This window comes from Strix aluco, chromosome 26 (assembly GCF_031877795.1).
Source record: "Strix aluco isolate bStrAlu1 chromosome 26, bStrAlu1.hap1, whole genome shotgun sequence".
Taxonomy (NCBI): Eukaryota; Metazoa; Chordata; class Aves; order Strigiformes; family Strigidae; genus Strix; species Strix aluco.
The window spans coordinates 2,898,049-2,911,118 of record NC_133956.1 but is presented as its reverse complement, the minus strand read 5'-3'; the positions used below and the strand labels follow the sequence as shown (position 1 = coordinate 2,911,118).

Genomic DNA, 13,070 nt, shown 5'->3' with positions numbered 1-13,070 from the left:
CCTTCCCTCCAGTGTGTCGGCCTACGTACACTGCTGAGGACAAGCCTAAGCAGCAGAGTGCTAACACCCAGTGCCAAAAGTCACAGTTATAAAAGCAGGAGCCTCATTACTTCTATAGACTGAACCAACTAGAATTGCCGAGGAGGATCTCATCAAGAAGGATATGATTCTATTTACTGTTGGATAAAGGGCAATAATGAAGTGTGAATGCTAACAAATGGTCAGCTGGCAGAAATCTTTTGTGGTCAATTATCAGTTTCAGCCACCCATTTTCAAGCAGATGTTCAAAGCCCATCTCATTTTTACATCTGCTGCAAGGCAGCTTCAGAAGCATTTAGATTCCAATGGGAGGCTGCAAATAAATTTATCTATTCAGATTGAATATCCTCTAGAAACTAGAATGAGAGGAATCACAACTAGAAACACGGGTTATCTCCCAACTCACTTGAGATGGTTAGATATCAAAAGTTTACACTGAGTACAAAAGGATTTCTTCCAACTAGTTGATGTTCAAAGATCACACGTGTCCTAGCCAGCGCAACTTTTAGCACAATCACCCAACACAGATCTAAGAAAGTTGTATTTATAGAGAACCTGCAAGTGCAAGATACCATGCAGATAAGTGAAAAGACAAAGCCTCTGCTGTAGCCAGCCTGTAATTCACCCAGACAACATACGAGCAAGGAGCAAAAGACAGGATACAAGGAAGAGCAGATAGATCATGTAGATGAGGGGATAGTAAAGTCAAACACTACCGTAAGACAAACGCCAGGAGATTTGCAATACAAAACAGAGCTAAAGATTTGTAGCAGCAATATATTAGTTACCACTTCCTAAAGGGAATTCCCTCGCTGGCTTTGAAACCTGCTAATTTTCCTTTAGGAATTTCTTGGAATCATTCTGCATTTCTGCTTCTCCTACGCAAATGATACACAAGACGTTGCTGCGGATCCAGGTGCACAGCAGTACCGTACGGGGTCAAAGTCAGCCCACTGAGAAGGTTTTTCTGTGACAACTGGGAAAGCCCACGCTGTCTGTCAGGCTGAATTCCAAGCCTACAGCTATTTGGAATAAGAGAGGTTTGCACTAATAAGAAAATCAAATTGTGTGCATCACAGACAATGTTCTTCCCCAGCAAAATAGATCTCTCTCACTCACCAGCCTTGTTCATTTGGAACTCCTGCCTGATTTTCTGTGACTCAGAACATACGTCTTGCATTTTTAATTTGAAAGGAAGAGAAAACAGGCCATTTTAGCTTTCCTTGCGTAGTCCCATCTGCATTACTTATGCTGTATTCATACACTGGAAAGCAGCCCTGTGGCTATGCAGCTGTTCGTGCTGCCCAGATAAGTGCAGGCTCCATGCAATGAGCCACAAAACTGTCAGCTTCTTATAACTCTCAAGAAATGACAATTATTGTGCCCATGAACACTCAGAATAACCACAGTGGGAGGCCATCTCTGGAAGCTACCAGAAGACTCTTTGCCCTTCAGAACATCCCAGTTCTACCCATCAACCCGTCAGATACGGATATCAGCTGAAGAGCAGTACCTGCTCTTTACAGACACCTTCCTTTAACCCTCCACAGTCGATAGATCTTGGATGACACCGCTGAGTGGGGCAATGTGTAGAAGGTGTCAGTAGTAAATCCAAATCTCAGGACTTAAGCTAAAGATTCTGGGTGCATAGTTGTGGACTGACAAGAACAAGTCACCTCCCAACACAACGAGCCAGAGCTCGGCTCTGTTCTTCCCAGGTAACGTGGGCCTGTTTTGGGAGCATCCCTGATTTGCTGCAGCAAGTCCCCTGTCTAATGTTTCACAGGTATCCCAAGCTACAAAACTCCTCTGAACCAGTCCTGGAACAAGACTGATTGCTGGACGGGAACCCTGTGCGTGGCAGCACTAGCCAGTGTAGCAGGCCATTTTATTTCCCTCTAAAAAAGAAGTATATTCAAAATGTCAAAGTGCAGCAGCCAGGGCTCCTGCTATGGTATCTATCCTCCACTCTGCCCTCTCACCAGTACAGCCTTACCCCATCCCATCTGGGGGTTACTTGGTGTAGGAGTCACAGTTTTCTTTGTATAGATGCACACAGTCTGGATAGAAATGTTTCTTTGGCTCAGCTCCGCTTCCGAAATGCATGTCCGTTGATTCAGTCTTTAAAATAAAAGACAGCGTTAATTTTTTTTACACAATTTGTCAAATTAGGTTATAGAAGATAGAGGGGGAGAAATTACCCTGCAGAACTATTACAGGCATGAACTTCTTGTAGCACTAGTCTACGACTGGAAAAATAGAAATATTTATTTGAATAAAGCTGCAGAGGGAACACACTGAGAGCAAAGCAGGAGTGTCAGCTGAGTGAACCGGCAAGTCACTGTCCTGACTAACAAGCCAGGAACCTGCAGCGGGCCCTCAAAAGCAGGAGATTTTTCATCTTACTCAAGGCCACACCGGCAACGACAACACACAGAACATCTGAGTGCAGCAGGTCCTCAGCGGCCACAGGGAAGAACTACCAACTGACAACTCCAGGCCCAGGAGCACCAGAGAGCAGAAGCCAATCATCCTGAGCAGGGCTGGCTTCTGCAGCGCCCGGAGCTGCTCTGCTGCTGCCACCTGCCGGAAACCACTCCGGAAGGAGGGCGCCCAACAAGCCAAGCCAGCACAAACACCCTCTTCTGCCCTGCAGACCACTGCCCAGCAACCTTCTTTCCCATTCGGACCAGCTCTATATTATTCTCCCTCTTACAGTATCTTACAGGGAAAAATATTAAGTACTCTCCCTCCTATTTCAGACAAAACCAGCAGCACACGACCAACCAGACTGGTTTAGGAAACTGCTGGGACGTTTTTCAAAGTGCAAAGTCATTTAGAGGCTCCTAAGAAATTACCTTTCTTCCTCCTCCTGTGGCACTGGAATAACTTGGCCAGGCTTCTTCCCACTGGTTGTCTCTCCCTGCCCAGTCTGGCCTACAGCTGTATCACTTAACTAGAAAGGTAAGGAAAAAGGGGATTAAGACCTAATAAAAAAATCAGTCCATGTAAGTCTTGCTTATACAGTTATATAAAAATCAGTCTTCTCAAAAAACCTTCCCTTACTCTGTAAAAATGCACACTTGTGTGCATACGGGCATTACTGCGAGTACAAATCAAAGGAATGGAATTTAAAAATTTTAGTTACGATTAAGATGTGTGTTTACTTTAATGCTGTTTGATGGCTGCTCAGCTTCTGTAGATTCCCCCTCATCGTCCTCCAGAGAGTCTAATTTCCTTGAAAAACAGCTCTTTGTTGCTTTGGGAAGTTCTTGGTTTCGGATTCTAGAAGATGGTGTGGGACACCTCAGCAACACGGGTGTTGAGCTCTCACCAGCTGTCCTCTGGTCACAGGCCAGGTCAGAAGAGGGCGTGGATCTTCCCACAGGATCACCCCAGAAGTGGGACACATCTCTGCTGGTAAAGGGAGTCTTTCCCAGGCCGTCCACATCCAGGCTTTGCCAGCCATTAGACATCAGCCCCTCCAAGGAGTCTTCAAGAACACAGCTACTACCAGTTTTAGCATACTCGAGGCAATCATTTGTGATTCCTTCTGAAGCTTCTCTTTCGGCTTCTTCCAAAGTATTGTCCTCCTGAGGCTCATCTACATAATCAGCATCAATTGGGCTAAGACTCAGAAGCTTCTGAATGTCAAGGTCAAATAACATGCGAGTTACCTGGGCTGACTGCAGATGGTTCTCATCCAAACTGGCACTTTCATTCAAAGGGCTAGGAGAGCATTCAGAGCTGACTGAAAAACACTCTCTGGACACAGAGTCATTTGGTTTCTCTGCGATCTTTGACTCTGCATTTGCATCTTCGCTGACAACTGATGCCCCAGAGTAGCTGCTGCTCTCATCCTTTTCACTCTCTCCATTTATATTTTGGCTCAGACTGCTTTTTCTAGTTAGGTACTGCTCAGATTCCACACAATCATCTGCCAGGATTTCCTGGATCTCTTCCTCAGTGTAACTGAAAGAAGAATTCCCTTCTTCACCGTCTGACAGTTCCAACAAGGAGTCATCTGGCTCACTATCACCAAAAGATCTGGTTATATCTAGAGAAATGACTACATCATCATATTTTGGCACAGAAGAACTGGCAACAAGGTCATCATGGCCAGTATAATCTAGAAAGTGCAAGGATCCTTGAAAGGAGGCAGAACCTGGGGAAGAGCGCAACGATTTCTCTGATGGATCTGAAGTGCCAGAGTCATGCCTCGGCACACAACCTTTCTTAGCTGACTGCAGGGCCTCAACCTGCTCTGAGGAATCCAACAACCTTTTGACTCCAGCAACTGTACTATGAACAGTAGGCTTACATTCACGACAAAGACAAAGCCCAGAGGCGTGAGGGGAACAGTCATCCATGTTGCTGTTGGTTCCTGTATCTCGGTGACTCTGTGTCTTCTCTTACAGCTCTAGAAGCCTCTTCTGAAGTTCATCTGATCCTGGTGCCCTTCGATCAGTCCTTTCAGAAAAGAAATCAGCAGGAGTCAGCTCCAACCTGCCAACAAAAAACATCTTAAATAAAAGAAACTCAGCTGTTTCCCAAAGATGCAGTAATATAAGGAGGAAAGCAAAAACACTAGCTGAAGCACAGCAGTTTTAACTCCTTGATCTCTGTTACCTCTACTCCTGACCATTTCAGGTCTTAACAACATATAACAAACAGTCCCTCATTCCCTAAGTGTTCTCAGGTTGTTTGGCAGGCAGCCAAGCAGGACTAATACAAGTGCAAATCACCACCACAGTCTGCACCATCTCCTCCAAAGCTGCTGTGAATCAGTCATTCTAACACCAGATACCAGTATTCACAAATTGCATTCTCTACATTTAAAGTACAGAGCACACTTTAGGCTATTAAAGCCTCACAGACTGCTCTCCATCTCCTAACCCCCACCTCTGTCCTTCAAAGATACTAAAAAAATAAACAAATAAAGTCTTTTTCGAGTTAGGAAAAACTGAGCAACAGAAGATTAACTCAGGGAGCTCAGAGGACATTCAGAAGTGTATTAGTCACTAACACACTCATACAAAACACATATTATAATGAAAGATCAGAAGATAAAGAACCTTCCTGTAAAATGCAATAGTTTAAAAGCAAAAAAGTTTAAAAAAACAAAACCTGTTTTCCTCTTAGTGAGGACTCACACTAACATGAATCTTTTGACTTGAAAGCCCTGTATTTGACTCTCACCCAGCAGGAGAATCTCGACTAAGGAAAGGTATTTCCTGTCCTCTTTGACCAAGAGATTTAAAGGAATACCTTTTGTCTTTCTGCTTTCAAAAAGGGGGGGGTTACCTACTCCAGGAATAAAACCCAGACAGTTCTGCTGCTTCCTCTTGTCATTCTGTCCAAATAATACAAATCAGCACTTCCAGAATAATGCTGTAGCCACACCAAAGAAAGAAAATACCTCAGGAATCACCTACGCACACACAAAACCTATACAAGAGCATATGGAGTCACAGGTAGTCCTCACTAGATAGTACTTGCCTGGAGTTCTGCTATTTAGCTACAAGTGCTTAAGTGCTTCAAAGAGAAACAAAAGGCAAATAAAACCAAATTAAACATGGATTTAGTCCTACAGAGTGTAGCAGTCTGATAATCTAGCTCCTAACCAATAAGGACTTGAAAGAGAACCAAACATTTTAAGACTGGAAGTGGCTTACAAAAAGTACATTTGGAGATGTTTACATGCTCAGCTTGCAGACAGTGAAATGGTTTCTTTACTGCCGTGACCTTCCCAATTCACCTAACTACAACCTACGCTGGGTCTGTAGTTTCAGCCCTACATCAGCTGATTCTGGAAGCAGAGCTCTGGTAACTATGCAACCAACGATGTATGAGCCCAGACAGAGCCCCCTGCCATTCCCCATAAAAGCGTGTTGAATTTGGGGGCTGTTCAAGGATTTACACCAGGGTAATGCTTCAGAACAGTTTAAATGACTTTTCAATTGATGTCAGACAAGGCTGCTGTCCTCTCACCATGTCCCTCACCCCAGCACTAGTGCTTTTACGGTCAGACCACGCTGGAGCCAGCTCACCCCCAACTGCAAAACCACCAGCCATTTGCCTGGGGGCTGCCAAAGGAAGGCTCTTGGGAGAGTTCCACACTTTTATGTGGGTTTCTAGCACAGTTTCGGTAAACAATGAGATCAAAGGACAAAGTTACTGAGAAACACAGCTCTGCCAAAGCTCATGGACTGACCACCTTGCCCACTCCACTCCCCACAGCCAGACACTGATCTCACAAGCCTGCAGCACTGCACTGCTCCAGGCTCTGTCCCTGAAGAGAGAATGGGGAGCAGGCCACAAACGCTAGAGAAAATAATCAGGGGCCACAGGGTAACAGTCCTCTCAGCCCTGTCATTTGCCCACCCCATCTCTTCTCTGACAAAGCAAAATCTCCAGAGATGGGGATCGTGCTCTCATCTCCCCCGACAGCACAACGGCAAATCCCAGCGTTTCACCTCCGCAGCTCCCTGATCTCGCCACTCTTTTACTCACGAGCCTACTCTACCTCAGCGGCTCCCTCTCAGCTCCCCAAACCCCGGGCACCTCCCCGGGCCGCCCAACCCCCGCCCCAACCGCGCTGCGCGGGGCCGACACCGCCCTGAAGGAGGAGCTCAGGCCCGTCCCCGGCTCCTCCTCCCGGCCAGACCCGCCCCCCCAGGCACGGGTGTCCCCCCAGAGCCCCGAACCGGAAAAAGCAGAAAAGAACCCCCAAAAAATAAAGAGAAAGCTGCACTAAGACAAATAAATGGCCTATGCCGGGTCTGGCAGCGGAGCAGGCCGCGCCGCGCTCACCCGCCACCATTTTAACGGCGCGGACGGCCTCGGCCCCCCCTGCGCGCGCCGCGCCGCCTCATTGGCGGAGCGAGGCCCCGCCCCTCCCATCGGCAGCTCGGCGCTCCGGCGGCGGAAGTGACGTCCAGGCGCGACAGGCGAGCGCCGAGCGGAGCTGATGCAACCCGGGGGAGGTTGGTGGGGCTGGGCCGGGGGGACCGGTGCGGCTTCGGGACTGGGCAGGGCCTCGGGGGGCTCCCGGTTGCTTCCGGGGGCGCTGGTGGTTCCGGTAACGCTGTCTCGTTCTCTGCAGCCGCCGCCATGGAGCCCGCACCCGGCCCGCAGGAGAAGTATCACCTCATCACCCGGAACCTGCAGGTACTGGGGGGCGGATGGGGGCAGCGGCGGGATCGAGGCAGGCCGGGAGGGAGGATCGGGGCCGGAGCAGGCCCTGGGTGTAGCGGAGGGGGCCCGGATCAGTCTCTGGACCCGGCAGGAGCCCCGGGGACGTGCTGCAGGCAGGGTGGGCCGAAGCCGGGGCGCGCCTTGGGGCTCAGCTATTCGCCAGGCCGTTGTCCTGCCCGCGTCCTCCCCCACCCACCCCCGCGTGTTCCCGGGGAGGCTCAGCTGTGCCAGGTGTGTGTCTTGGCCCTCCACAGGAGGTGCTGGGGGAGGATAAGCTCATGGCCATCCTGAAGGAGCGAGAGTTGAAGATCTACTGGGGGACCGCCACCACAGGCAAGCCGCACGTGGCCTACTTCGTGCCCATGTCCAAGATCGCAGACTTCCTGAAGGCAGGGTGTGAGGTACGGGGCCAGGCTGGGAGCTCGGACCCTGTGGGACTTTGTCACCATGCTGACAGATGGGAACGTGCAGTTCCCCTTACTTGTGTGGCCCTGACTGTCCCCCTCCGCACCAGGTGACGATACTCTTTGCTGACCTCCATGCTTACCTGGACAACATGAAGGCCCCCTGGGAGCTGCTGGAGTTGCGCACCCGCTATTACGAGAACGTGATCAAAGCCATGCTGGAGAGCATTGGGGTGCCCCTGGAAAAGCTGAAGTTCGTCCGGGGCACTGACTACCAGCTCAGCAAGTGAGTCCTGAGGCGCCTGGTCCCCTTGGGAAGGGAAAACCTGACCCAGGGCACTGCTGTTCCTGAGCTTGCCCTGTTCCTGAGCCTGCTCCCAGGCACTGTCATTCAGGGAACAAAATAAAGGTGCCTCCAGGCCTTGGCTCCTCTTGATGTGGCCAGAACCAGCATTTGTGCGAAGCAGCTCTAAAAGATGTCCCCTTCGCCAGTGCTGACAGTGCTGTCCCTCCCTGCAGGGAGTACACGCTGGACGTGTACCGCCTCTCGTCCGTGGTGACACAGCACGACGCGAAGAAGGCAGGAGCAGAGGTGGTGAAGCAGGTGGAGCACCCGTTGCTGAGCGGTTTGCTCTACCCCGGCCTGCAGGTGCGTGGCGAGGCAGGTCATCAGAGCTTCTTGGCCAGGGAGGTGCTGGGCAAAGCCAGGACCGCAGGAACACTTGAGGCTGAATGCCAAGGTCGTTCTACTCCACCTCAATATTACACCTGGCAGCAGCACAAAGCATAACACAAGCACAGACCTGCTTTTACAGCGACTTTGGCCAGCTGCAGGACAGCAGGCGGTCCAGAGAGCTCCCATCCTTCCCAGGGCGGGAGTGCCTGGCAGAGACTGGGCACGTCCTGGGGGACAGGCAGGACCTCTGAAGGCTGAGCACAGCTGGAGGGTGGAGTCTTGTGTCCAGCCTCAAGGCTGTGTGTGTCTCTCCGCAGGCCCTGGATGAGGAGTACCTCAAGGTCGACGCACAGTTTGGAGGAGTCGATCAGAGGAAGATATTCACCTTTGCAGAGAAGGTCAGGAATGGGGGGGATTTCTGAGCCTTCTGCGATGCTGGTGCCCAGGGCAGGGCTCAAACACTCACTAATCCATTGGGAGAAGCGTGTCTGGGATTTTGGTTGGCACCGCAGTGCTCTTCGCTGCAGCTCTCATGGTCTGCAGGGCCCTGGTGTGCTGCTGGGCATCCCTGGCTGTGCCTCTCCATGCCTTGTGAACTCACAATAGCTTTCTGAGTCCTGTTATCCTGGGTCCCCAAGTTAATCTGGAGCCAGGAGCAAACAGGGATTGTGAGTTAAAGCTGATCTTCAGAAGAAGATTGTCCACGACTTGCCTCCTTACTTTTTCCTAGTACCTTCCTTCCCTGGGCTATGCCAAGCGCGTCCATTTGATGAACCCCATGGTTCCTGGCCTGACAGGCAGCAAAATGAGCTCGTCAGAAGAGGTTGGTCCTTGAACGGTGGCTGTGGTCAGGGGCTCTGCAGGGGGATGGCTTAATGGCTGGGGGCAGAGAGGCTGCACCCCAAGAGAAGGTGACTTCTCTCTCTGCTCACACTGGGGTCTAAGAAGAAGTTGCAGCAACTCCAGCAGGAGTTGTATCTTTTGGGCAAGAGGTTGGGTAAAGGGTTGCAGAAATCTCTTCCTGCAGGACTCAAAGATTGATCTTCTGGACCGCAAGGAGGATGTGAAGAAGAAGTTGAAGAAAGCTTTCTGCGAGCCAGGGAACGTGGAGAACAACGGTGTTCTCTCCTTCATCAAGCACGTCCTCTTTCCCCTCAAGTCAGGTGAGGGGCTCACCACACTCGGGCGCTGGGTCTCATTTTTCCTGTGGATAAGAGGAGGGGATGGGAGTGGGTGTCCCGTGAAGCAGGCTGCCCCTGAGTGCCCCCTCCCCAGCCCCTGCTGTGGTCCCCCTCAGCTCTTGGGCAAAGTGGGGTGGGTGGTTTATATTGCTGAGCAGCGGGTGTGTCTTTGCTTGAGTTAATTTGAGCCTTAAAATCGGTGTGTCGCAGAGTTTGTGGTTCTGCGAGAAGAAAAGTGGGGAGGAAACAAAACCTACACAGCCTATGAGGCCCTGGAGAAGGACTTTGCTGAGCAGGTGAGTGCCGGGAGGACTGAACCCTGTCGCTGAGGCTCCTGAGAGCACTGGGGGAGGACTCTGAGCAGCAGCAGGAGATGGAAATCCGCTCTGGGATGAGGTGTGGAGCAGAGCGTGGCCCAGTGGCTGTAGGGTGGCAGGGTGCTCCCTGTCAGGAGAGCCCAAAGGTGAGAGGATGGGTGAAGGATGTGGGGCACCAGCTGTCCTGGTGCAGGACAGGACCACGTCAGCCACGTCCTGGAACAGAGCAGCAGTTTAACTGTTTTCAGCTGTTCCCAGCTGAGGCTGCAAGTAACAGTGTCCAGAAGAGGGGTCTGTTGTCTGAGGGGGAATCGGAGGGTTGGGGTTCATCTCCCTGCCCTGCTTCGTCTCCACTTCCTACCTCTCTGGCCTGGAGGCAGGAATCCGTCTGTTTGTCGTGATACAGGTCGTGCATCCTGGAGACCTGAAGAACTCGGTGGAAGTGGCCTTGAACAAACTGCTTGACCCCATCAGAGAGAAATTCAACAGCCCGGAACTGAAGAAGCTGACCAATGCAGCGTATCCCAGCCCGTCCAAAGCCAGTAAGGAGGTGCTGGGAGCTTGGGGAAGTGGGGCTGGGTGGGAGAGAATCCCTCCAGGGACTGAGGTTAGAGAGAAGTTCTGAAACTCTTGGGAGCAGCCATGGGAAGCATTGTGAAGGGTGAGGAAAGGCCGACGCCAGGGCTGTTTGCCTGCCCTGGAGAAGATGGATGCCACTACACTTTGCTGGTGCCTGAGAGGCCAGCAGAGCGGAGGAGGGACTGTGCTTTCTGGTGTAGAGACAAGCAGGGAATTCAGAAGGCCCCAGGGCCAGCATTTGGGGTTCACTGTGAGCTCCCCAGGGCTTGGCCAGCTCCCTGGGTTCACGCTGAGTGGTGCAACTGTTCCCTTTTCACCGCAGAGCCTGCAGAGAAGGGCACCAAGAACTCAGAGCCGGAGACCGTGGTCCCATCCCGGCTGGACATCCGCGTTGGCAAAGTGATCAGTGTGGAAAAGGTACGAGCGCAACGGGGAGAGGGGAGCAACCTTCCCCTGTGGGGACACAGGCACTCAGTGCATGTGAGGGGGGGGTTCTGCCCCCTTCTACTCTGCCACCCCAGTCCCCTTCACTGCTCCTCACCTTCCTCTGCTTGGCAGCACCCGGATGCTGACAGCCTGTACGTGGAGAAGATCGACGTGGGCGAGCCTGAGCCCCGCACCGTGGTCAGTGGCCTGGTGCAGTTCGTCCCCAAGGAGCAGCTGCAGGACAGGCTGGTGGTGCTGCTTTGCAATCTCAAGCCCCAGAAGATGAGGGGTGTGGAGTCGCAGGGCATGGTGCTGTGTGCCTCCAGGTGAGGGAGGGGGATATTGGGACCGTACCTGCCCTGGGGGTACAATCTGGACCCCCTCTCTCCTACCCCAGAGCTTGGTGGTGCTGAGGGGTGTGTGGGTACCGCCTTGGGGTGACTCTGCTTCCTCCACACCCCGCTGCAGCCTCGGGGAGCCACGGCAGGTGGAGCCCCTGGACCCGCCGGCTGGGTGTTGCGCCGGGGAGCGCGTCTACGTGGAGGGCTACGAGGGCGGTGAGCCCGACGATGAGCTCAAGCCGAAGAAGAAGGTCTTTGAGAAGCTGCAGGTGAGGGATTACGCCAGGGGGCTGGGCCACAGCTCAGAGTAGCTGGGGTTCCAGGCATCGAGTGGGGCAGTGCTTAGGGCCATGGAGGTCCCCACTTCTGGGTGACCCCAAATTAGCTGTTTGCTGCTCAGTTCCTGTGTTTGCCACGGTCAGAAAAGCCATGGAGGGGACAAACGTGGAGGAGTGGCTGGAAAGCTGCCAGTCAGAGAGGGACCTGAGGAGGTTGGTTGCCAGCCAGCTGAACAGGAGCCAGCAGTGTGCCCAGGTGGCCAAGAAGGCCAATGGCATCCTGGCTTGTATCAGCACTAGCGTGGCCAGCAGGGACAGGGAAGGGATCTGACCCCTGTGCTCGGCACTGGTGAGGCCGCCCCTCGATGAGTGGGTTCAGTTTTGGGCCCCTCACTCCAAAAAGGCCATTGAATGACTCGAGCGTGTCCAGAGAAGGGCAACGGAGCTGGTGCAGGGTCTGGAGCACAGGTCTGATGGGGAACGGCTGAGGGAACTGGGGGGGTTTAGTCTGGAGAAGAGGAGGCTGAGGGGAGACCTCATGGCCCTCTACAACTCCCTGAAAGGAGGGTGCAGAGAGGGGGGATGAGTCTCTTGAGCCAAGGAACCAGCGCCAGGCCAAGAGGGAATGGCCTCAAGCTGCGCCAGGGCAGGGTCAGACTGGCTCTTAGGAAGGATTTCTTTGCAGAAGGGGTTGTTGGGCGTTGGAATGGGCTGCCCAGGGCAGGGGGGGAGTCCCCATCCCTGGAGGGGTTGAAGAGTCGGGCTGACCCAGCGCTGAGGGATCTGGTGGAGTTGGGAACGGTCAGGGTGAGGTTCATGGTTGGGCTGGAGGAGCTTCAAGGGCTTTTCCAACCGAGATGATTCTGTGAAACCTCCCCGCTAGCAGCCCAGGCCTGACCCTGCCTGCCCTGCTCTGCTCCCCAGGCTGACTTCCGCGTCTCTGAGGACTGTGTTGCCCAGTGGAAACAGAGAAACTTCCTGACCAAGCTGGGGCGAGTCTCCTGTAAAAGCCTCAAGGGTGGGAGCATCAGCTAACAAGTGCCAGAGCCGCTGCTCGTGCCTCCCGCCTGGCCCCCACCACCCTCAGCCAGGCTCTCCGCCCCGGTCCCTGCCACCTCCTCCCCAGTGCCCCAGGCCAGGGGCGCAGCCCTGCAGGGGCTCTGGGACTGAATTTGCAGCCTGTGGGCCAGCTCTGAGGACTGGTGGTGGCACCGCACCGAAGGGAACTACGCTGGGGCCATCGGCTCGCTCCCAGTTGGGCCACGGACTGGACGCTGCTGCTCCCCACTGGGATGGCACCTGCGGGCGCTGCGGCGGGGGCAGAAAGGGAAGGCTGCTTGCTCAAACCTGTGTTGCTGCTCATGGAGCTGGGGGCAGCTGCCTGGCAGCCGGGCAGACCCCCCCCTGTCCCCTGCTCTGCCCGGGCCCCCCTCCCTGTTCCACACTCAGCCCCCCTGCCCCGGGGCTGCGGCCGCTGCCGGTGCTGCTCTTGGGCCAGGAGCCACCCGTGGGCCTTAAACACTGACTTGGGAACCATCTGTCTGTCGTAAACCCCAATAAAATATCGAGCTGAGTGCAGGGGGCTGTGCCTGTCTCTGCGGGGGGGGCGCAGCCAGCTCTGCTCCAGTGTTT

General features: G+C 53.3%; 2 protein-coding genes across 4 annotated transcripts in view; one reads left to right on the top strand and one right to left on the bottom strand.

Moving 5' to 3' along the window:
* The window catches only part of S100PBP (S100P binding protein), a 28,683-nt gene extending 21,792 nt beyond the window's left edge, over positions 1-6,891 (bottom strand). For all 3 annotated transcript variants that reach the window (XM_074850638.1, XM_074850639.1, XM_074850637.1), the window contains exons 1-4: positions 6,853-6,891; positions 3,207-4,545; positions 2,898-2,995; positions 2,036-2,160 (exon numbers count right to left, since the gene is read on the bottom strand). In XM_074850638.1, the coding sequence (XP_074706739.1) occupies positions 2,036-2,160; positions 2,898-2,995; positions 3,207-4,409 (1,426 nt within the window). In that variant the 5' untranslated portion in view covers positions 4,410-4,545; positions 6,853-6,891. The remainder of the gene's footprint in view (positions 1-2,035; positions 2,161-2,897; positions 2,996-3,206; positions 4,546-6,852) is intronic.
* Position 6,892: 1 nt separating this feature from the next.
* YARS1 (tyrosyl-tRNA synthetase 1) lies at positions 6,893-13,011 on the top strand. Its single transcript, XM_074850636.1, has 14 exons — positions 6,893-7,025; positions 7,145-7,209; positions 7,491-7,637; positions 7,751-7,926; positions 8,160-8,289; positions 8,634-8,714; positions 9,047-9,139; positions 9,344-9,479; positions 9,708-9,793; positions 10,221-10,356; positions 10,716-10,810; positions 10,952-11,145; positions 11,288-11,429; positions 12,363-13,011. The coding sequence occupies exons 1-14, from the start codon at positions 7,010-7,012 to the stop codon at positions 12,471-12,473; spliced, it is 1,608 nt and encodes a 535-aa protein (XP_074706737.1). The 5' UTR covers positions 6,893-7,009; the 3' UTR covers positions 12,474-13,011.
* Positions 13,012-13,070: the final 59 nt, after the last annotated feature.

Coding starts and splice junctions, on each gene's coding strand:
- YARS1 (XM_074850636.1), top strand. Junction 10,357..10,715: donor TCCCAGCCCGTCCAAAGCCA/GTAAGGAGGTGC, acceptor TTTTCACCGCAG/AGCCTGCAGAGAAGGGCACC. Junction 10,811..10,951: donor AAGTGATCAGTGTGGAAAAG/GTACGAGCGCAA, acceptor TCTGCTTGGCAG/CACCCGGATGCTGACAGCCT.